The 21752-nt window shown below is 42.8% G+C and overlaps 3 protein-coding genes across 4 annotated transcripts; 1 reads left to right on the top strand and 2 right to left on the bottom strand.

The window, feature by feature from the left end:
• Window positions 1-32: 32 nt before the first annotated feature.
• On the bottom strand, window positions 33-18314 carry LOC132793721 (phosphatidylinositol 4-phosphate 3-kinase C2 domain-containing subunit beta). 2 transcript variants are annotated; one of them, XM_060803777.1, is made up of 16 exons: window positions 17960-18314; window positions 14978-16071; window positions 14863-14915; window positions 11513-12268; window positions 11363-11451; window positions 10307-10949; window positions 9671-10241; window positions 8968-9607; window positions 8663-8908; window positions 8167-8603; window positions 7713-8105; window positions 7445-7645; window positions 1827-2023; window positions 1676-1767; window positions 1468-1617; window positions 33-1403 (listed from the first exon to the last, which is right to left on the bottom strand). In XM_060803777.1, exons 2-16 carry the CDS (start codon window positions 16039-16041, stop codon window positions 1224-1226), a joined length of 5712 nt encoding a protein of 1903 aa, XP_060659760.1. In that variant the 5' UTR covers window positions 16042-16071; window positions 17960-18314; the 3' UTR covers window positions 33-1223. The 2 variants fall into 2 exon arrangements, with proteins under 2 accessions (XP_060659760.1, XP_060659759.1); XM_060803776.1 differs by lacking the exon at window positions 17960-18314 and adding an exon at window positions 16484-16679.
• Window positions 3050-8600, top strand: LOC132793724 (uncharacterized). Its single transcript, XM_060803779.1, has 4 exons — window positions 3050-3316; window positions 3397-3593; window positions 4477-4564; window positions 4916-8600. The coding sequence occupies exons 1-4, from the start codon at window positions 3289-3291 to the stop codon at window positions 7051-7053; spliced, it is 2451 nt and encodes an 816-aa protein (XP_060659762.1). The 5' UTR covers window positions 3050-3288; the 3' UTR covers window positions 7054-8600.
• A 132-nt stretch (window positions 18315-18446) lies between the features above and the next one.
• Window positions 18447-21414, bottom strand: LOC132793722 (calponin homology domain-containing protein DDB_G0272472). The gene is made up of 2 exons (XM_060803778.1): window positions 20001-21414; window positions 18447-19941 (listed from the first exon to the last, which is right to left on the bottom strand). Exons 1-2 carry the CDS (start codon window positions 21335-21337, stop codon window positions 18489-18491), a joined length of 2790 nt encoding a protein of 929 aa, XP_060659761.1. The 5' UTR covers window positions 21338-21414; the 3' UTR covers window positions 18447-18488.
• Window positions 21415-21752: the final 338 nt, after the last annotated feature.

The raw sequence follows: 21752 nt of genomic DNA, 5'->3' as shown, positions 1-21752 counted from the left end.
GATAAAAAGCACGCAATAAATTTTAAGACACTTGATAAATTACATTTATTTATGTTAGCATACATACAATTCGTTAGGATCAAGTCCTTTCATTACACATTTTTTTGGAAATGTCTATAAAGTTAGCTATACTTTAACATGTAATATTATTGCATAATAATTAGTTTGTAATTAGCGTTACACATTGATTTAAAAGATCTTCTGCTCAGATTAATTAGAAAAATATACTATAAAAAGATTGCAGTTTTTTAATAATAATTTATTTATAACATTTCGTTAAGTATTTGTTGTTTTGTTTTTAGTTGATGATTTTGCTGAGAGTACGACAAAAAGTCAGATTGTGTATAAAAATAAAAACTCTAGTTTTATTTTTTAACAGCATTAGGCGTGATCCAGTGAATACACTATAGATCAGATAATCAGTATTATATAGTACTTAATATTCTTTGGAACGCATTTGTTTACGAATCGTTCGATCTTATTGCCGGACTGAAATTGCTTTGGCAGTAAGCGACGCCTGGATTTTGGCTCCTTAGCAAATTGAACGTGTGCGTTTTAATTTTTGTATATAAAGGTCCAAAAGTTATGTTGCTGATATTTGACAATTTCCCGATCCAAATTGAATTGTTATCAATATTTGGTGTATATACGAAAATCCGACTTTTTAATACTGTAATAAACTCGCACCAGGCCCAGGTCAATGAACTAGTATTCGGATGAATGTTTAACTACAACTAGGTTCATACATACATATACTATATTGTATTTGTATATTAGAAATGTGCACTTTTCGGCATCCTAGGGACTGACCTGAATAATCATTTATGCTTGTGTATAAAGAGATATACATAAGTATCTACTTATGTTTGATCAGCAAATATCACTTATATTTGGTTGACTTATGTACATTCTACAAATTTTTCAGCTGATCTTTTAGATGTATATATTTTTTTTAATTTTTTTTGTGCAATAGTTAAACACCTTTGGGCATGTGTGTAGGTAGTTAAGAGTCTGTGTATAATATGTACAAGTGATAGGTACAATTCTATCGGATGTCAGCTAAATTAACATAAGAATAAGTATTTTAAATAGTATACGGTATATGGAATGTACAATCACTTTGAGTATGTAAGTATTATTGCGTTGAAAAGACAGGCACAGTATGTGTATATGTATGTGTTTTAGCCAGATTGTCAGTTATAAGGGGAGGTTGCAACATTCATTCAATTCCTAGGTACCGAACCCAAGCGATGCCAATCGCACAGCTCCTGACGCAAATCATGTTTGGAGAGATCTATTTCAAAGCCGCCTAACAGCTCATTCTCCTGCAGCGTATCATGTGACCAGACCGTCACCTGCAGCCGACGCTGTTGGACCACATCCAGCGGCATACGGTACTCCAACTGCAAATATACATATAATATTCTTAGCCAACAATCGGTTAATATTATAGGCTGCTTTGCTTACCGTCTCCATGAAGCTGGGCACACATGTTTTGCGAACAACTTTGGTTTTGCGTTTGGTGGCTTTGCTGGGATCCGGTTTCAAGTAGCACTTGACATAAGTATTTGGCTCCTGACCGCCCTGCAGCATAGGCAGTCCTTTGGCGTGGTGTATCTGAAAGTTCGCGCGTTAGTTTCGCTTTTCAAATGCAACTACTAATTGCTTCACTCACCATCACAGTTAGCACGCCGCGTTGATATTGCAGCGATAGTCGAATCTGTCCAATTTCATTGGGATTCTCTCGCGAGGGCTGGCGTTTTACTTCTGCAAAGCGTAAGACAATTTATTAATAAAAAATATGACATATTTCTTCAAATATTTACCTTTGATTTTGGGCATTTCCAGTTTAGCCTCCTGCTGATCGCGCAGTAAAGGATGGAAGAATGTGTAAACCAGATCCGAATGAGCTATTTCCTCGGCTGCATCGAAAAGCGACTTTAAGAAACGCTGAATCAATGGTAAACGCTTTTCTGCTACAGACTTAATATTGGAACGCCCCACATGAACGCCAGCTGGAAGACTATAATAAATGTACATAAAAGAAATCATTAGTAATTATATATTTGGATTAAGTTGCAGTAGAGGGAAAATGCGAAAAATTAATAATATTACTTGATTTTCTATTCATACTTGTTATCTTAAAATTCGTTATTAATTAATTTTCCCACCCTCTTGATATCATATCAGTTTTTGGAGGTAACAAAATAATGCCAAGGCTTGACATATTTATAAAAATGACAATAGACTTATATTGGTTGATATTACTATCCATGAGTTTAAAATAATATATCCATTTATAAGAAATAAAATAATTATTATTTTAATATTTAAAATCGTAATACTTGGAAGCCGGACTACTAAGAATTGAAAATCCAATTATCATAATATAAATAATTATCACAAATATCACAATCTAAGATTAAAAAACAAGTTTTAAGAATTGAAGTGAGAATAACAGTCAATATTTGTTGGAAATCAGAGAAAGCTTAAGAGATCTGATATTTAAGATAACAGAGAGAAAAGAGTTTCATAAATTCAAAAAAGAAACTATGATGAATGCTAAGAATCGTTTACAAACTGAAACTGAGCTTAATAAGAACTAAGTTTCAAGCGCAATTAAAAATGAAATCAGAGTACAATTCAGCAATAAAATGAAGAGCGGTGATTGCTTTAATTGGGGAACTCGCTGTTTAGGGAAATGAATGTTGAGTGGTAAGAAAACTTGGCCAAAACAACAGACAACAGATAAATGATATATGAGCATAGAGTGAGTGCTTATCAGTTGACCGCGAAGTGGGAATGACTCTGTCTAAAACAGGTAACATAGCTAATGGCTGATAAATCAGCAAAAAAAAGAAATATATGTATATATGTACAACAACACAAAACTGGCTGAAGGCCGCGCAAAGACAAAGAGCGGCGCTGTGGGTGAAAGAAGAGCGAAACAGCCAGAATCGAGAGTCAAGCATTGGGGAGCAGCAGCGTCGTGATATCGCTCCGATAAGCGTCGCTGTCGCTGCCATCGCTGTAGCCGCTCGCTCGCTCCAATCAGTTAACGAGCGAGCTGCAAAGCGGACGGCAGAAAACAAAAAAACGCTGAGAACGCGGGAGCTGCGTTGCCGAGAGTCGCGGCATTGGCGTTCGATTAACGACGACGTGGAGAAGTCAACTGAAGACCAACCAGAAAACACACACACACACATCAAAGCGAAAAACGACAGAAAATAAAACTCCATTAAAATCAGGTGTACAACTGCAAAATGCTGGCCAAAAATATTTAAAGTCATGGCTCAGCTAACGTATGTGGGCCAAGGTAAGTGCACTATTCATCTATCTGCAATTCAAAATTCACCAATTTACCCAATTTGCGAATTTCAACAACTCCTGTTGCAGGTCACTTGGCGGCCTTTGGTCCGCTGCTGGCTTCCGCCATGCTGCTCGCGAGTCTCGTCTTCGCTCTGCTCGGCATCAAGTTCTGGGGATTCCGACGGCGTCTAACATTTGATCGCACCCCTACAACACAACAGCAGCAGTCGCAGTCAACGTCGCAGTCACAGCAGCCGCCACGTTATGCAGCCTACGAATCGCAGGTGCGTAGCATTAACAGCAACAAGAATAAACAAAAACAACAGCAAGTTCACAAAAAAACTTGCTGCATGCGCCATTTATAAAGGTTAATAAGGTATCATGATACGTTCGATACCTTATGTGAACAACAAAAACAACAACAAATCAGCAATAGCTACAGTACGACTCATTTATGATAAGACAAACAGCAGGTGTTTGTATGAGTGTTTGTGTATGTGCTCATGTGTGGGTGAGTGCTTTGCTAGTGCTGGCAAAATAAACACGCGATGACAGCATGAAGCTCGTGCAAATCGATGAAGAGCTTGACAGGCTGATTTAAGTCCACATATAGATATATCGATCGTGGGTTCTAAGCGCAGCTTTGTCACTCAAAATTGGAAAATGCAATTTAATGACTATACGATTTTCTATAGTAATAAATAATTCACTTTGTGAACAATATAGTAAAATCCACCAATGCTATAACTGGACTGGATTGATATAAAAATATTATATCTTAAATTTACGACAGTTACTTTACTTTAGTCCTCCAATTGTGGGTTTTAAACAATTTAAAACGTGCTCTCACAAGTCCATCTCTAACGTATCACAGCTTTCAGTATGCATGTATATGTCAATGGTCATGTGTTCGTGTGTAACGCTTTTACAGTTAAGCGTATGACGCATGCGATAGTTATTGTTGCGTTTACTGTTGTTGCTATTGCCATTGTTGTTGTTGTTTTGTTGCTGCTAACTGAACAGCTGAGAGGCCACAGCTGTTTTAGTCGTTGCAGCGAATAATGGGAATTGACGCAAATCGTATTGCGGGGGACGTAGAACGCGCCTAAAGGAATGCCCATTAAGAAACAAGTTTCGAAAACCAAAACTAACCGAATAAATTTGCAGGTTAACGGCACCGACAACGCTGTACATGGAGTGTTTCGACAGCGTAATACGGAGGAATTCGAAAGTACCAGACCCACAAATTCTGCAGGTAAAGCGCGCCAACGATCATTCCGTTTATACGATATTTTTATGTGATATTACCTGAAAGTGAATGGAATTGCAAGTTGGCCTGATTAGTCTTGGAACAATATATGCGAGAGCTTTACGAGCTTTGCGAGGTAGAAACAATTTTTAAAAAGAAACAAAGACCCATTACATATGTATAGGGAAAGGCAATCTTATGGGGAAATATATAGATAGATAATATGATAACTGACAATTATCTCGATCTTGAATGATTTTAATATTACTCTATAGTATATTTTTATTATTTGCAAAGACAAGTTATTTACCGCGTTAAAATATATACATACATATTAATTATTCTCGTAATTTCCAGGTAGTAAATACCTAACAGGAAGTGTACCAAATCTTTCGATGGCTTCCCTTGCGCCTCGGGAGCGCAAGGAGGTGCCTACAATACCGGAATTGGCTGGCTCAGTTCCGTATCGCACTGGATCAGAGCCACAGGCAGCACGTCGAAGACGACGTGACGTTTACAGTGCCAACTATGAATACTATAACTCGCCACCTACTCGAGAACCTCCAACACCGCCAGTTGCTGTAGTTGCTCTAGCTCAACAAGCAGCAAATGAACCTGTCGCCCAGCAACTGGACATGCCCAACTTTGATCATTTTGCTGAGAAGTATGAGCTAATCAGCGCCAAGCCAGCTGGCGACGGATTACAGCCAAGACAATCCCAACTCACGCACAAGGAGAATGGACGTTATGTCAAATATGAGCAGGTGGATGATGTACCGGAATTGCTGACACCCGATGATGATCAGACAGGAGCACCCATTTCAGTGGCTGCTATGGTACATAACGTGCCCAACACGCCACAGCCGACAATGCAGCAAGAACCACTATTAGGAGCAGTGGTGGAACGTGTATTGGAACAAGAACCAAAAACAGAGCCTATATTGACACTGGAAACAGTAGCTGAACCTAAATTAGAGCTGGAACAAAGAGCAGAGCCTAGGATAAGAAAAGTGAAGCCTCAACCTGAGCTAGAAGTGGAATTTCAGTTAGACAAGGATACACAGCTTCAACTGGGAGAAGTAACCGAGCCTAAACGAACAATCGAGCTTCTGGAACCTGAAAAGGAAACAAATTTCATCCACAAACAAGAGCCAAAGCTTACATTGGAAGTGAAGTCACCGTTGGAAGCTACGCAACAATCTATTTTAGATCCACAAGTAGAGATCTCAACTAACCGCAGCAGTCGAATAATTGATGGCCAGTTGCTTCCCCTGGAACATACCGATTCCGCATTTGTTGTGGAGATTATTGCGGGTACACCCGATGCCATTGAGCAATCGAGGCCGGTACTTGCCCCGAAATTATTCGATGACCTAGAGCTAGTGTCGCATCACCAGGATGCTGATTTCGAGCTGAAACGTTCCTCATATGAAATGAACGAAGCGGATATTTTAGACATGCAACCGGACTTTTCTGGCATGCAGATGGAGCCAGCGCCCAGTAGTCCGCCTGGGTTTGGCAAGGGTATCGAAGAAGATTGGGAAAATTTTGAGGATTTAGATCCCGTGACGGATATTCCAGAGCCCAACTGGTCGGTACATCCAGCTATCCTGGAGTCCCCATTGTCAGAACACCGAGATACCCATTTGGAGCTGGCAAATGAGGTTCAGCAGGAAACGCTCTTCCAAGAACTAGAACTAATGGAGCCAGCAGTTGAAGTACCGCCAATGCAGCCGCCACCATACGAAGCACGACTGCCGCCTCCGCCCGTGCTGCCCGACTATGAGTCCCTGATGCAACAAGAGAAGTTAAAATCACCACGGAATTTGCCGAAATACGCAGATGTCGTTAGTCAAAACAGGCCCAATGGCACGAAGTATGTGAGCAGCATAGAAGATCTGTTTGGAGAACTGAATGGAGATGCACCCACAAGTAGTTCCAGCCAGGTGCGCAATTTCGAGGAGCTGTGCGAGGAACTGGAGATCGCCCCCTCGCCAGTGCCAGCTCGACGAGCACCACAGGCAGCTCCACGCGTCTCCAAGCCAGCAACACTTAGTGCTCGAGGAGATGCGGCGCCGCTTACATGTTACGAACCGGAGGAATTACCCAACTCCAGTTCGAGCGAAGAGGAAACAGTGGAGCGGGTGCCACAGCCAGCCAAGCGGCAACGCCATGTACGCTTCGATGTGGAGAACCTGCAATACTATCAGTCTGCCGAGGTGCCTAGCTCCAATGAGTCTGAAGTGGGTTATGAATCCGCCGAAGACGTCGAATCTGAGACAGAGTTTGCCCCACGAACGATGCAGCGCCTGATTACACTGCCAGCTAATCTAGAGGCGGATGTGCCCAGACTGTTTGGAGCCCAGGTCTCGCAGGAGGAAAGCGACGACGATGGAGCGTTTGGACGTGCCATTCGCCAGCATCGCACCATGACAGAGGCACTGCGTCCTGTTGTTCAACTGGAACGTAACAGTGACAGAGGCACAGAGGCTTAGGAGGGAGATTTCAATAGCAACAATTAAAATGCTGCTCTTCATTTCCTTAGCAATGACAGTATTTTATCTGTACATAATTCTATAAATATATTCCAATATATATCTATAGATATATACCCATATAAAGTAGTAGATTGCCATATAACATGTTGACTATGTTTAAATAAAGTTGTAAATATAAAAGAATTTAGCAAACGAGGGAAATATCGTACAAGCGAAAAGTTACGTCTTTGGAGAAGATAACGAAATCAAATTTAAAATTTGAAGGCCAAGAGCAGTTGTATAGACTATGCAGTTTTCAACAGCAACATCTTATCAATCGATGATGGTAAAATTGTAATTAATACCACCTTCCAAACTAGTTATATGTATAAATCTGAATTTCACTTACCTATGCAGTTTGACCAGAGGAAAGTGTATGCACAACTTCTGATGGAACTCAGTGAACTCGCGATACGAACGAAAGAGATGCGTGGGATCTCGTTGTCCATGACGCGTTACTTGCAATATGTACATATAATACTTTTCCATACTGTAATGCTTTTGGAAACGCACAACTTTGACGATCTTCAGCCGACCATCCTGTTGCATGCTGTAAATTCAATACAATTTATTTAGACAGCTCTTCACTAGGAATACTGGATTCATTCAAAACTCACGTGTATTTGCGAGGCACAAAGGAGAGCAGTTCACCGGTGCCCTCGTCGTTGTTGAAACGCATCTGAGCGAGATTGTGTAAAAAGAAATTGAACTGAGTGAACCAGCTCTTCAGCGAGGATTGTATCATCTTTGCAAATGTGGCCGCCGCTTCAGGATTCGATTGCGAGGGCAAGAGAGCACGACGTACATAGGTAACAGCATTGGAATTTACACCCGGCATACCCGCCGTGGCCATGTGGGCCAACGTGTGCAGCAGCAGATCCGCGTTCTTGCGCACAATGTTGAATGCACGACAACAGAGGTCGACAAAGTAGTGAAAGTCCGTCGACGGCTTATCACCGCCATTGATCACATAAGCCATGTCCGATGTCAGCACAAACGGTGTGCGATCTCTGTTTAAAAAATAGGTTGTTTATAATATGCAGAAAGATGTCAGAAGTTTTACAAACTTACCTTTTAAAGTTGCCAAACATCTGCGCATCGCCAAGAAATTTACCAAAATCAATATGGAATAAGTGTCCCGAAGTCTTCAACATAATGTTGTCGTTGTGTCGATCACAGATGCCCAGCACATAGGTAGCAACGCTGTAACCAGCGCAGGAAAGTGTGAAATTACGCACAGCACTTTGATATTCCAAAGGACTTGGATTCTGTTTGCCCAGCCACTCGGCAATGGGACGATCCTTGAACGAGCCCGTCAATCCGCATTCCACTTGTATCTTACGAAGGGTTTCCGCCTCGGAGACTAGCTCAATCATGCCACTCTTGTAGCCGGTGGGCACACAGTTAAAGGTGACCATCTTGAGGTCCAGACGCTCTGCCAACCACATTTTGTTCATGATGCGTATGAGTTGAATGGTCAGCATGTCCTGCTGCAGATCATCGCCGCACTGCAAAGTGAAAAAAGTTGTACATACAAGTAGCAATTGAATTCAATAGTTAAACAAACCTTAAAAATCGCGGGGAGCGGTTCAGCATCGGGTCCCACGAAAGTGATCTTCAGTGGCAACGTGTTGGAGTTGAAGTAGCTACAGTTGCGCACATTAACGCCAGTCACCTCCAGCTCTGGACCGAGCGGCAGGCAAGTGGGCTTCTCTAGCAGATCCTGATGTACCTGATCCATGCCCGCAACGAGACTCTTCTGACGCATTGATTCTTTGGCTTCCTTAACTGATTCTGCGATTTTTGCCAGATTCTAAAAAAGATAAAGTCAATTAGCAAAGGAAAACATGATGATTGGTTTAGATTGCACACCTGACACATGCGATGCTGATACATAAAGCGCTGGAGCATCTTCTCGCCACAAATGGCCATTAGAGCACGCAGCATCATCTTGTTGCGGCGATAGTAACGAGCCTGTGTGATCTGCGACTCATCGTACTCTTGATCCACAAGCGCAGCGCCAATAGAGTTGAGCGGATCATCGGGTAGACTGTGCACCAGCAGCCAGTACATGTGATGTGCAAAGCGTGGCGACTCCAGACACTTGGCCAGTAGGAAACGCGACAAAGCGGAGGCTTCATAAGTATCATGCTTCAGCGACTGCACGAGTTGGGGCAGAAAGTCGACTAACTGATCGTTGGGCATGCGCGAGATCCATTCCACGGCTTTCTCACGCACCTTGGCATCCGGATAACGTGGCAGCAACAACTCCAGTGCCTGCAGCGGCGACAAAGGCGCCCAGGAATGCAACAGCGAATGCAGATCAATGAGATTTGCATAATCCCAGCTGTGCGCTGCATGCAGAACTTTGGGCAGCGCATTTGGATAGTTTTGCAGATACAAACGTTTCTCCCAAAACACTTCCCGGCGCTCCGAAGCACCAGTGTAGCCCAGCTCAGCTGTGTCCAGCAACTCTTCCTGCAAATTGGCGTCCAACGAAGCAAAATCATAACTGCAAAAGTAAATACGCAAAAGGTGAGTAAGATAAACTCGTAAAAGCCACGCAACTACTTACTGTGGTGCTGGCTTGGGCGCCTCCTGATGCTCGGGGAACTCAATACGTCCACCGTAGGGCGGAACTTCAATGCTCAGCACAGGGCAGAAATCCGGATGCGGATGACAGCCACGCGCAGGCGCCGGTCCCAGCATTTTGTCCGTGGTCGGTGGCCAAACAGACAGCAAATAAGGGCCACAGATCATGGTGCGTTTGAAGTCAAACAGCTGAATGGAACACCAACCCAGCTCGGTGGTCACCTGACGCCTCTCTCCATTTGGATCGGCATTCGGTTCATTCTCGCTTGCCGCCTGCTTGCCATACAGCACAAATGTAATACGCGCCTCCCGGGGCAGCGTGCAAATGGGATGCTGCTCGAAGGTGAGCCAAGCACTAAAGTTGAGGCGTGGAAACAGGCCACCGGTGGTATCACTAGAGCAGTTGAGCACATGCGGCTTAGACAACAGACGCGTGCCGTAAACAAGCTGCACACAAAGGGAGTAATCCTCATACTTCCAATTTGGTGGTGGCCTGTGCAGGCAATTGATGCTCACCACAATGGGTTTAGAAACGCACGAAATGGGTATGGGAGCTGTAAGTTTAAAAATCACACATTAGCAAGGCATCGAAATGAATATAAATATTAATCACACTTACTCGTTGAGTAGTCCGGCGTCTTCACGGAGAAGGCAACCCGAAAAACATTGGCATAGAGTTCCACCAGCTCTTGGACCGCATCGCGCAGTCGATTGCACTTGAGTTTGATCTGTTCGAGCAGCGAGCGTGGTCGTAGCGTCACTTGCGCATATTCACCATAGTCACTAATGATCTCTGGATTGTTGGCGCCCGCCAGACCGTACTTGGTCTGTGCCTCCTCGCAGATGCGCTTCAGTTCGCCAATGCAGCGCGCAATCTCCAGCGTATCTATGGAACCCAATAAAGCACAAATGGCTTTAACAGCCTGCACTACACCCGAACAGCTGACCACGCTACTTCTGCCAGCTGGCGTGCCATCCACTGCAGACTCCAGCTTGTCTATCTCCATTTCGAGTGTCTCGATGAGTATCATCATGTTGTCGTAGGTGACAATGGGCACCACCTCGTTGGGAAGCACATGCTCCGGCAACAAATCCGCATCATGCTCATCATCCTGCGCTGTCCGTGCAATTGCTTGCATGTTGGCCGCACTGCTCACGCATAGTCCCAAGTGTACATCCTTTTCCAGCTGAAAGCTATTGTGCACACACTCCAGCTGGCTCAGCTTCGATGTGGGCGCCAGCCATTCCAACAAGCCAATGGGCTGAAAGACAGATATGTACATTAATAAAGAATTCCTACTTGCTAAGAAATCGAAAATTTGTTTATTGCAATACTATTTAATATGGTTGGTGAAATGTTCTTTCTAAAGCTTCTCAAATGCCTTACCAAAAAACTAACACGTCTACAGTAGGTATCCAAATTTTAAAACAAATATATGCGCAGGATATATAAGAGGGATTAAGAACTATTTTACGATTCTGCCACTATTTGTCTCTTATAATTTTATATTTTGTGGACTTTCTTTAATTGCCTTAATTTCGAAAACTAAACAATATGTAATGATTTATGGAGTAGAAGATGCATATTCATTATAGATGCATTTCCTATACGTAGTAAGCTACTCTCAAAATAGTAGACACATCAATCTAACTAATTAAACCTCTCAATACGCACCTTGACTGCAAAGTCGGTGACAGTGCCCTTCACTTGCCCCTCCAGTGAGGCCAAAGCCTGAGCCACAACCTGTGCCACCACAGAGTCAACTGCAAGCAAGCACAAAGCATCAGTTTAACAACACTAAACACATTAATGAGATTTACTTACTGTCACAGGTGAAGGTCACTGGCGTGCCGTAGCCCTTGAACTGTTCACCAGCCAAAGAATTGGCCAATGCATGCGTTTGCAGCGTATTGACAGCAGGATGCACAATCACTTTGATGCTGGTGTCCATCATGTAATGATAATTGAACTCGGCTGCAATCACATGACCCACATTAGTGGCTTCATCCGCATGGGGATAGCTGCCACGCAGCTCTCGCACCATGTTGTAGAACTCCAGCAACTCGGCATCATCTGTGCGCTGCTCACTGATCAGCTCGTAGAGACGTGTGCAGGTTTTCCGGCGATCCAGCACCACATGGGCTGGTATGCTGTTGGTGTAGCTGTCCGTGAAGGGTGATTGTTGTGTTTGCTGTGGCCGCGATGAGGATGTGGAGGCCATGCTAACGCTTGACTCGTACAGCTGCTGATTGCGTGGCGGCAGCGGAGGAGGCGGCGACACCGAGCCTGAATTGGAGGCAGCCATTGATGCTGATTCAATCGCTGTTGCTGCTGCTGATGCTCCTGTTACTAAGGGCGTCGGAGAAGGCGTGTGGGAATGCGTGGGCTGATTGAGGTAATCGGTACGCCAGCCAATGGAACTGACACTGACGCTGCCACTGTTGGCGGCATTCTTGTCCCACCTGTTGACGGCCTCGTACATGGGATCCGAATACTGTGTGCCATTGTCGCCGCTGTACAGAAAGTCAAACGGATCGTACTCGGCGTAGTACGAAGTGCAATCGGAGGCGCCGTCATTGCCTGCAAGTAACGAGTGCATTGAGTTAGTATTATCAATGAAACACTGAATCAAATCAAACAACGATTCACATCGCTGGCAATTCTGCAAATGCCACACGACTGATCACATTGAGCAGTCTGAGGGGATTCAAGCGTGTAGCCAAAAATAAAGACGTCACCCGTGAATTGGACTCTAAGCGAGAGAGAGACTGAGAGTGACGGAGCGACAGCAGAGAACAAATCACAAATCTATGCTAACAAATCCAATTCTGTCGTGGAGACGTCTGCACCTCCCCCTGGCCCCGCCTCCTCTGTCTGTCCACCTAATAGCCAATTGTACACCCACGCAAGGCGACACCTACACAACATTAAATATATATATATAAATATACGTATATATAGCGCAAATATTGTCTATGACCTTTCCCCAACATCTGCTCAGCAGCTGTCAACACTCATATATTTTTACTCTTTCAACTTATTCTGATATCTTATAGAGGAAATCATCTATTTGTTTATAAAACAAAATATTTGATATATAAACATTTAATCTCCTTTGAATGATAAACAGAAGTAAATATTTACATTTACATAAATTTTATTTCTTAGTTTGCCAAAATCTATCATTATTATATCAATATGTATCAGATTTGGATGCCTTCGCAAGTAAATTTCTATAAAATGATATTTTTTAATAATTACTGTTATATACAACATACAACATATATTTAAATTGTTATATATAGAATAATAAAAACAAAATATCTCTCGATGCAGCAATGGAATTTGGAAGTGTTAAAAGCTAATCACCAACAACTATGAAATTCTAAGGAAAGCTAAAGCATAAAGCAAACATTAATGTCTATATATACATACATATGTTAATATTACTGTAGAACAAAGATGATAAGATCAGTGATCGACGACGATCTGCGATCAATTACAAATGATTTTTAGCACACAGAAAACGTGGATGAAGAATGTTTAATAAAACAACATAAAAATGGTATTGTTTATTCTCAGACATTTAATTTATTACATTGGTCTCAACGTTATACAAGATTTGTATTAAACATACGTATGTATATATATATATTTTAAATATATTATGTATGTATATAAGTTTCGTTTATATGTATGCATGTTATTTATGGAGCTGCAAATCACAATCTGGTTCTTCGTAATACTCTCAAATAATATTAAACAGAAATAATACATATTCATTTGGAAAACCCAAATGAAAGTGGACAAACATGTCAAATTCGTGTTGAAAATTGTAACAAAAAATCATAATTAATAAAAGCAATTTGTTAAATTTTTGTTGTGATTGTAAATTTGTAAATTTACTCGCTTGCAGTCTGCATATAGAATACAAAATACAAAAGTATCTCTAGATATTTATTCTGCTGCAGTCGTGGAAGGCACGAATTTCAATATGTGATGTGTGTGTGTGTGTGTGATGCAAGTAGGTGGTTGCAAGTGGTGGTTCTATTAACATATGCATGACATGTATATTTTTCGCATATTTTTTTATTTGTTTCCACACCGAAAAACCCTGAGCCCATTTTTGCCGTTAGCTGGTGATGTATTTCTTTCTGTCACCTGACTTTTCTTATACATTATGTTTGTTGTTGTTGTCTTTTCATTGTAGTTGTGGTTGTGGGTGGTGTGTTAAGTGGTTGCAGTTTTGGTAGTAGTAGTGGTAGTAGTAGTACTTTAGTATGGATAGTAGTAGTAGAAGTATTCATTGAAAAATGTATTACTTTTGCGACACTGCAAGATAGAGAAACAGAGAGTAATAGTTTAACAGGTTTCCTTTTTCTTCGATTTGTTTGTAACTCAATCTCTATATACTAAATATAACAACAACAACAACACCAACAACAGTTACAGCAGCAGCGGTAGCGTCAGACGTAAATACGATTGAATGACCAATGAGAACTTAACCGAAACCAAAACACCATAATTAGAAATAAAATTATAACAAAGACTGCACTCTAATTAAAATCCTAATAATAAAGCAAAAGTTTGACTTCACTACCGGCGAAACAGATGAATTAAAAATATGTATTTCTCCTTTACTTTATTTGATAAAAAAAAATAAACAAAAACTATGGGTGAGGGAATTGAATTACTACAAAATTATTCAAATTTGGACTCACGCGACCTCAATCGGAACAAATTATATGCGGGACGATAACAACTTTATTTACAGAAATATTTAATTTTGCGTTATCAAATTTCACACACAAGTCAAATCAATCAATGAAAACAAATATTAAAAAGTTCTTATACATTCTGTACAATAATATGATTAATTTGAAGAAGAAAATTGTACAGTATTACAACCTAAATTCCCTAAATAAATAAAAAATATATTTATAAATCACCATATAACATTTGATATTCCTCTAAATGATTTCTAAATTTGAGCACTCGATAATTTTATTCTTCTGTTTATACCTAAACAATACATGGAATTTGCATAAAATGTCATCAATTCTATCCACAGCTCTACGTGACAAGCTCCCTAACCGCTTTGATATACGCTTTATAAATGGCAATTCGCTATATAAATATATAGTTACACAAATAGAGTATGACCCATAGCTTACCAGAATTCTCATTGAGCAATGGATCGAATGCCTCCAGCACACTGACACGGGAACTGCAAAGGAAAATGCAAAGTTAGATCAAGAATTTAGACATTGTAAAGTTGTTAATGCATACTAATCGTCCTTGTTCAGATCGATCAAATCGTTGCCAGAGCGTTGTGGCATTAACGATGGTCCAACCGAAGGCACGCTGCCAATGGGGGGCGTGGCACGACGTGGATTGACATTGAAACCGGCAACACTTGGAGCTGGTGTTGCTGCAGCGGAATGTGGAACGGAGTGATTCAGTGGGCTGCTGCTGATGCTGCTGCCACTGACAGTGGCTGCTCCTCCCAGTGGCGTGCTATGGGGACGGGAAAAGTCCACATGCGTGGAACTGCTAGCATTACTGGGAGCGTAGCCAGCATAGCCACCGAATCCATAGCCATGCGATGGATACTGTGGTGGCATATAGGCAGCCGAGCCGGGCACCACGGGCGCCGAGAATGTGGGAGTGTAGTACATGAAGCCTGCCGGCTGCACGGGTGCCACTGGCTGCAGCGCCAACTGATTAGGCATGCTGTAGAGCCGCTGCAGTTCCTCCTGGTTGAGTGGTCGTTGCTGTGGCTGCTGCGTTGCAGCCTGATAAGGCACCAGTTGCATGCCCATGGCACCAGGTACGGTGCCATAGCTTGGTGCAGCGGCTGGCGGCGGATAATGGACGGGAATTGGTGTGCCAGCTGCCACCGGACCCACGGGCACCAATGCCGACTGTGGGTTGTGGGTCTGCATGCGTTGCAGATCCTCAATAAGTCGCTCAAACGTGCTGCCACCGCCGCTGTCCGCCGTTGGCTGCTTACTGGTCGGACTGGCAAAACAGATCAGATCGCTCTCTGCATTGCTGTTGCCATTACCGTTACCCGTCTGCGCAGGCGGCGTGCGTGAACGTTCCAAATTGCCCAACGTGGTGGGCACCTGATGCACCTCCGAGTGACGTCGCTGGACGACATTGTAGCTGCGTTGTTGCTGATGGTGCTGGTGTTGTTGCTGTTGCTGGGCATAATATTCGGCAGAGCTGGCGCCATACTTCTTGTGACGCCTGTAATCATCGAGGGCCTGCTGTTCCAAGCTGAGCGCCGTTGCTTTGGCCAAATCCTCTTGGAATTGCCGATCGTAGTCGATTTGCGCCTGATTCGACATTATCCACTCAGCGTCTTTGTCCGCGATCAGCTGCAAAAGAGTAGTATATGTATAAGTATTTATTTCTCAAATTGTTGATTTCTGTCCGCTTTCAACTTGATTCGAACAATGTTCTTTGCCCATTTCTGTCGCCTCGCTTATCTGTGGGCCACGTTCGGCTCTAGGCGATAACAGAAAAAGCACGATAAAATAGATTACGCGTTGTAAACCAACTTCATATAGAACAAAACAAAAATATACAATTATTTTTTGGGGGATCGGAGTACCAGCCCAAGGCCAGATATGATTCAGCAACGCTCAATCACCAATAAATAAATATGAAGACTATCTACCAACTAAATATATTCTAAGCAATTTCGCACATTCTTATCGACATGCTTGAGCAATCAATAGTGTTATTCATGCTATGAGAGTATTTTCAGGGTATTCCCAGTGATAATACCTGCTCCAAATCATAGCTTGACGATGTTCTATTGCGTATCTTTAAGATGTTTCTATAGAACTTGTGAATTTTAAAAATTAAAGATCTCTTTAATCTTTCCTTATTGTCCAAAAAAGTCATTATGAGTATGGTAGAGGTATTCCTAATACTTTCTACACTTGACGAAATATATGTTGTATGTATCACAATATTTATTAGAGTATTTTTCAGTGACATCTTGTGCTTTTGACATTATAAAGTGATCTTAATTGAAGCGGCAATTTTACATTCATAAATTTATAACAAATTTCGTCAGCTTTTTTTTTGTTGTACCTGTTCAATGACCCGCGTTTGTGCAGACACTGAGAGAAATGCGCAACTAGTAACGAAGTAAACAAACACAGGGTTGTTTTTGAAAACTGATAAGACAATCAGCTGTTGTGGCAAACATCTGTTTGACATAGATATACGAAACAGACTTGTGATTAGCTAACGATAGTATCTCTAATATGATAAGTGATTAACTGCTAATATGTATGTTTCAAAATAGTTCAATATTAAAATAAATCCCAAAAGTTTGTTACTTAATCGAACTAACTAATGCCTACACACATTACTTTAAATTTAATCGAAACTTGTGAATGTATGCGTATGCATACAATATATGCCCTGTTAATCCAAATAATTACCATAAATGTGTATGTGTATGTTAAGTTTACATTTCATAGAAACGCCGCGATAAGGCAATTGTCGTTGTAGTTGTTGTTGCTGCGAATCTGTGTGTGGCGAATGAAAATAAACAAATGCGCGACTTTCTCACGTTCGCCTTAAGAGAAACAGCTGTTCAGCATGAATGCTTAACACACACACGTGCGCACAAACCCATACTCATACAACCAGCGTAAGAACACAACACAGATGTGGGGCCGGTATATACACACACACACATATATATAAAGGCTACAAAAAAAATCTATGAAAGCAAAATGGGCAGCAATGCATATATGCAAAAACATTTTTACCGGCAATGGGAAAGTAGCTGTCAGGGTGGCTAAGGTTAAAGACAATCAATAAAGCGTATTTAAAAACTAACAAGCAATAAATAATACAAAAGAGAAACAGCAATTCGTCGAGTTGAAATTTGCATACGTACAAATGTACATAAATATTTCTGCACAAAGGTGTGCACACACTCATACTCTTACATGAAACGTAGAGTTGTGTGTGTTTTGTGATTTCAAAAAAAGAACGAACAGCAAAAATGCGAATGATAAAAATGCTTGAAATTCTTTTATATAATGATAATGGAGCTTGTCGCTGAACAAGTGAACACATTCATACAAACATTCAAATAAGCATTAATGTGCGCAATTGTAACTACATACATACATTAATCGTAGGCAATTTACATATGTACGTACACACTCAGGCATATCTACATACATTTGTACGTATTTGTGTGCAGATGTGTTTAGTTTCACTTTTTGCAAAACTTACTTGCGCTGTTGTTGTTTTTCTTATAGTTGCTTAATACTCGGGCTTCGAATGGTGTTGCCTTAAAGTGCATATGCTATATATTTATTCCGTTTTCATTGAATTTCTGGTCTCTTCCGCGGCTTTGGAGCTTCCTCCACTTACACATACATGCACACATACAAACAGATATAACACGAAGACTTTTTGCTTTAACACGGAGACACGAACAAACAAAACAATACGATGCGGACTAAACACTTATTAACACGTAGGTGCAATACATTAAATTCTCTTCAATACATTTTATTTACAATTGTTTTTACTTAAATGCTTCTAAATTACTTCAGTCACCGCGCACAATACACGGACTAATAACAAACGACTAGGTGTGTGTGTGTATGTGTGACCATACTCATCATTTTAAAAAAATACATCTCAAAGTTGATGGGATATACCAAATTAACTGACAATCGTATGTACACACTGGCAGCAGACAAATAAGCGATAACATTTGACAGTTTTGGTTTTAAATTAATTTTTTATTTGCAGCTCAGTTTAAATTAAGATTGGCCAACATCAAGTCTTCAACGTCCAATGTATTGCCATTAAGTGCCAATTTCTTGGCATCATCATCCAGTCCACCAATTGTATTCCAATACTCCAAGTCCGCATTGCTCGATAAATTGTACATGCGTCGATAAGACGCATCGATGTTATCGTCCAACATGCGATCCACAATATCGCGAGCCGGCAGTGGCGGCACCTGTTGAACAGTAGCCGTTGTAGACGGAGCTGGCAACGCATCCGTTGAGGGTTTTCCTCTGTTATGAGAAGCCATGCGCTGTGAGAATTCCACATTCTCAACGCCCATTTTGCAAAGAGCACATTTGCTCTGACCAATCTGCTCCTTCAACTTGTGCAGCGCAATCCGATCCTGAGCCAGGAGCATGCGTTCCTGTGACATTTGCGCTTCCTTCTCGCTCAGCTCGTGGGCTCGTTTGCCCAGGAGTTGCAGCTTTGCGTGCAGCAGCTGCTCTGCCTCACGTGCCTTGTTCTCGGCCATGTGGGATCGATTGATGGCCAGTCGATAGGCACTGGAGGCCTGCACCACTTCATCCTCCTTAACATTGAGGGCATTTTCTTTGTCCTGCAACACGCGCTTGCGCTGTTCCAGCTCTCGCTGCTGCTTATGACAGCGATCACGCTGCTCATCCGCCTGCTTAATGGCATCGCGTGCCACTTGCAGCTGCGCCTCCAGCTCCAGGCGTTCCTTCTCCGTGTCGCCCTGTTCGTGCAGTTTGTGCTGCATCTCCAGCTTCTGCTGCTCAACCAACAGACGTGTGCGCTCTTGCTGATTATCCAATTGTAGACGCTCCATCTCTGCCAGCTGCATGGACTTCAGTTCCTCAATTCGTTTCTCGTCGCGCGCCATTTGATCGCGATGATAGAGCTTCTCCTGCTCGAACGCTTTCTTCTCTGCCTCCAAGTTGGCCATGCGCTGACGCAACTGCCAATTCTCCTCGGCCGAGTCCTTGGACAGGCGACTCAGCTGAAGCTCCAACGTGCTAACTAACTCCATCAAGCGTCGCTTTTCCTCCTCTGCACTCTCTTCGTCAATCTTCAATCGTCGCTCGGCATCCGCCAGACGACGTTCCCGCGACTCCAGCTGCTGTTCGCGCTCCTTGGTCGTGCTCAATCCCTCGCGTAGCTCTTGCAGATCACTAGATGCCAGACGCAGCGTTTCCAGATAGCTGCCATGATCCCGCACAGCAGCCTGCTCCAGCAACTTGGCTTGGCGAATGCGTTCTAAGTCCGCTTCATGCGAACTGCGCAAAAGACGCAGATCATCCTCGTGATCCTGCTTTAAGGTGGACAGTTGCAGCTCGTAGTCTGCCTTTAGTTTATCCAGCTTGCTGGTGTAGTACTCGCGCAGCTCGGAGTTTTCCAGCTTGAGGCGCTCCTGCACTGCTTCGCAGTGATCCTCCAACACCTTCAGCTGCTTCCTAAGGAAATAAAAATTAGCTGAAATTTGTATGACATTTGTTTGTTTCAAGCCACTCACTTGTAGCTGCTCTCAATCATCTGGATCTCTTGCTCGTAGTTGACCTTCATGTTGGCCACCAGCTCCTCCAGCCGCAGTTTCTCAAGCAGATTGCGCTTCACATCCGTCTCCAGCTGCAGCAGCTGCTCTCGGGACTCATCCTTGGCAGGCTCAGGCTGTTGCTGGCTAGCAACTTGTTTGGCTTCCACTATGTTACTATTACTGTTGGTGTCCTCCATAGCAGGCTGGGTCATCAGCAGCTGCAGATGCACATTGATGCGCTCCTGCTGCGCCTTAATGTGCTCCTCCATTTGGAGCTGACGCTGCAATTGCTGCTGCAATAGTGTCTGGAAACGGCGATCCTGAGACTCTTGCTTGCGTTGCATCTCGAGCAGCGCACGTTCCTGACTCTTCATCTGGGCAGCGATGACTAGTTGCGTCTCCTGCTGTTGCAAAGCGTTGTAGCTGTGACTGCTCTCCATGTGCATGTTGTTCAGCATGAGAATCTGCTGAGCCGTGTTATCCGCCATGGGACGCAATTCTACCTCCTCCGCATCTGCATCTGCCAAGCGTAATACATCTGCTGTACTTTTGGCTTGCTCCATTGGCTGTGTTGACTCCTTCACCTGTTGTGGTGTGTGCGGTGTCGCTGGACGCTCCGGCTCTGCTTCCACCGCTGACTGGCTGTCCAAGCCCAATCCCAGCCAGTCGGCGGTGCCACGTTTCTTGGATACAGGCGTCGACATCCCAGAAACCGTTGCATTCGTCTCCTTTTCACGTCCGAAGAGACCCAAGGGATCCGCATTGAGATTGGTCGACTGCGCCGAAGCCGAGCTGCGTCGTCCTGGACCGCCGGCGGTCTTAGGACGTGCTTGCGAGAGCACATTCGAGGTGTCAGTGGTGGTGTCCGTAGATTGACGCGACATGGAAGGTTTTCCGGTAGAAGGCCGTTTGGTGACATCGCTACCGCTAACGATGTCATCGAATATGTTGCGTTTCGGCTCTGCCGCCACCAACAAGTCATCCAGTAGATTTTTCCGGGCACCGCCTCCACTCTTGGGACGTTTTGGATCAAAGCCCAAATCATCATCGTCGGCGTCGTCCATGGACAGCGATGGCTTCTGCTTCACTATGCGCGGTGTGCTGGTGGCATTGGGTTTAGTGGTTGCGGCAGCTGATGATGGACTTTGGACATCTGCTTCGCTCTCCTCTTTAATGCCAAACAAATCCTCAAGCTTTCCTTTGGGGCGATTTGCTTTGGGCAACTTTTTTCCAGTTGATGGTGCATCAAAGAAGTTGTCGTTGTCCAGGCTGTTGTCGCTTAGCAAATCTGCCAACGGATCATCACTAAAATTCATAGTTTTATTTATTTTTAGACCACTGTTGGTACAACTTGAAAAAATAGAAACACAAATTTGTTTGAAGCAAACGTTGCTTAGTAACGTACTTTGCCTGTAATCGATACAATTTTTTAAACACACTATGTACACACTGTTTTTATATCGGCAGATATCGATTAAAAAAGTTGACTGGAACCAGTGTACATGTAATTAGGACCAGTTTTAGTGGATTACTTACATATTCATAACCATAACCATGCTAAAAGCTCCATCATCTCTATTTAAGTAGTTCAATTTATTACTCTTAATCATTTCACACACATAGCAAATCTTTTCTTTCTTCTTTTAAGTCAAATTTTAATTGTTTGGAAAGAATTGCACTAATTTAAAAGCGACAAAACTTGTAACTGTAATAATCATCAGAATATCACTT

Source organism: Drosophila nasuta, chromosome 3 (genome assembly GCF_023558535.2).
Source record: "Drosophila nasuta strain 15112-1781.00 chromosome 3, ASM2355853v1, whole genome shotgun sequence".
Classification (NCBI taxonomy): domain Eukaryota; kingdom Metazoa; phylum Arthropoda; class Insecta; order Diptera; family Drosophilidae; genus Drosophila; species Drosophila nasuta.
This window is presented reverse-complemented; position numbering and strand designations above follow the sequence as displayed.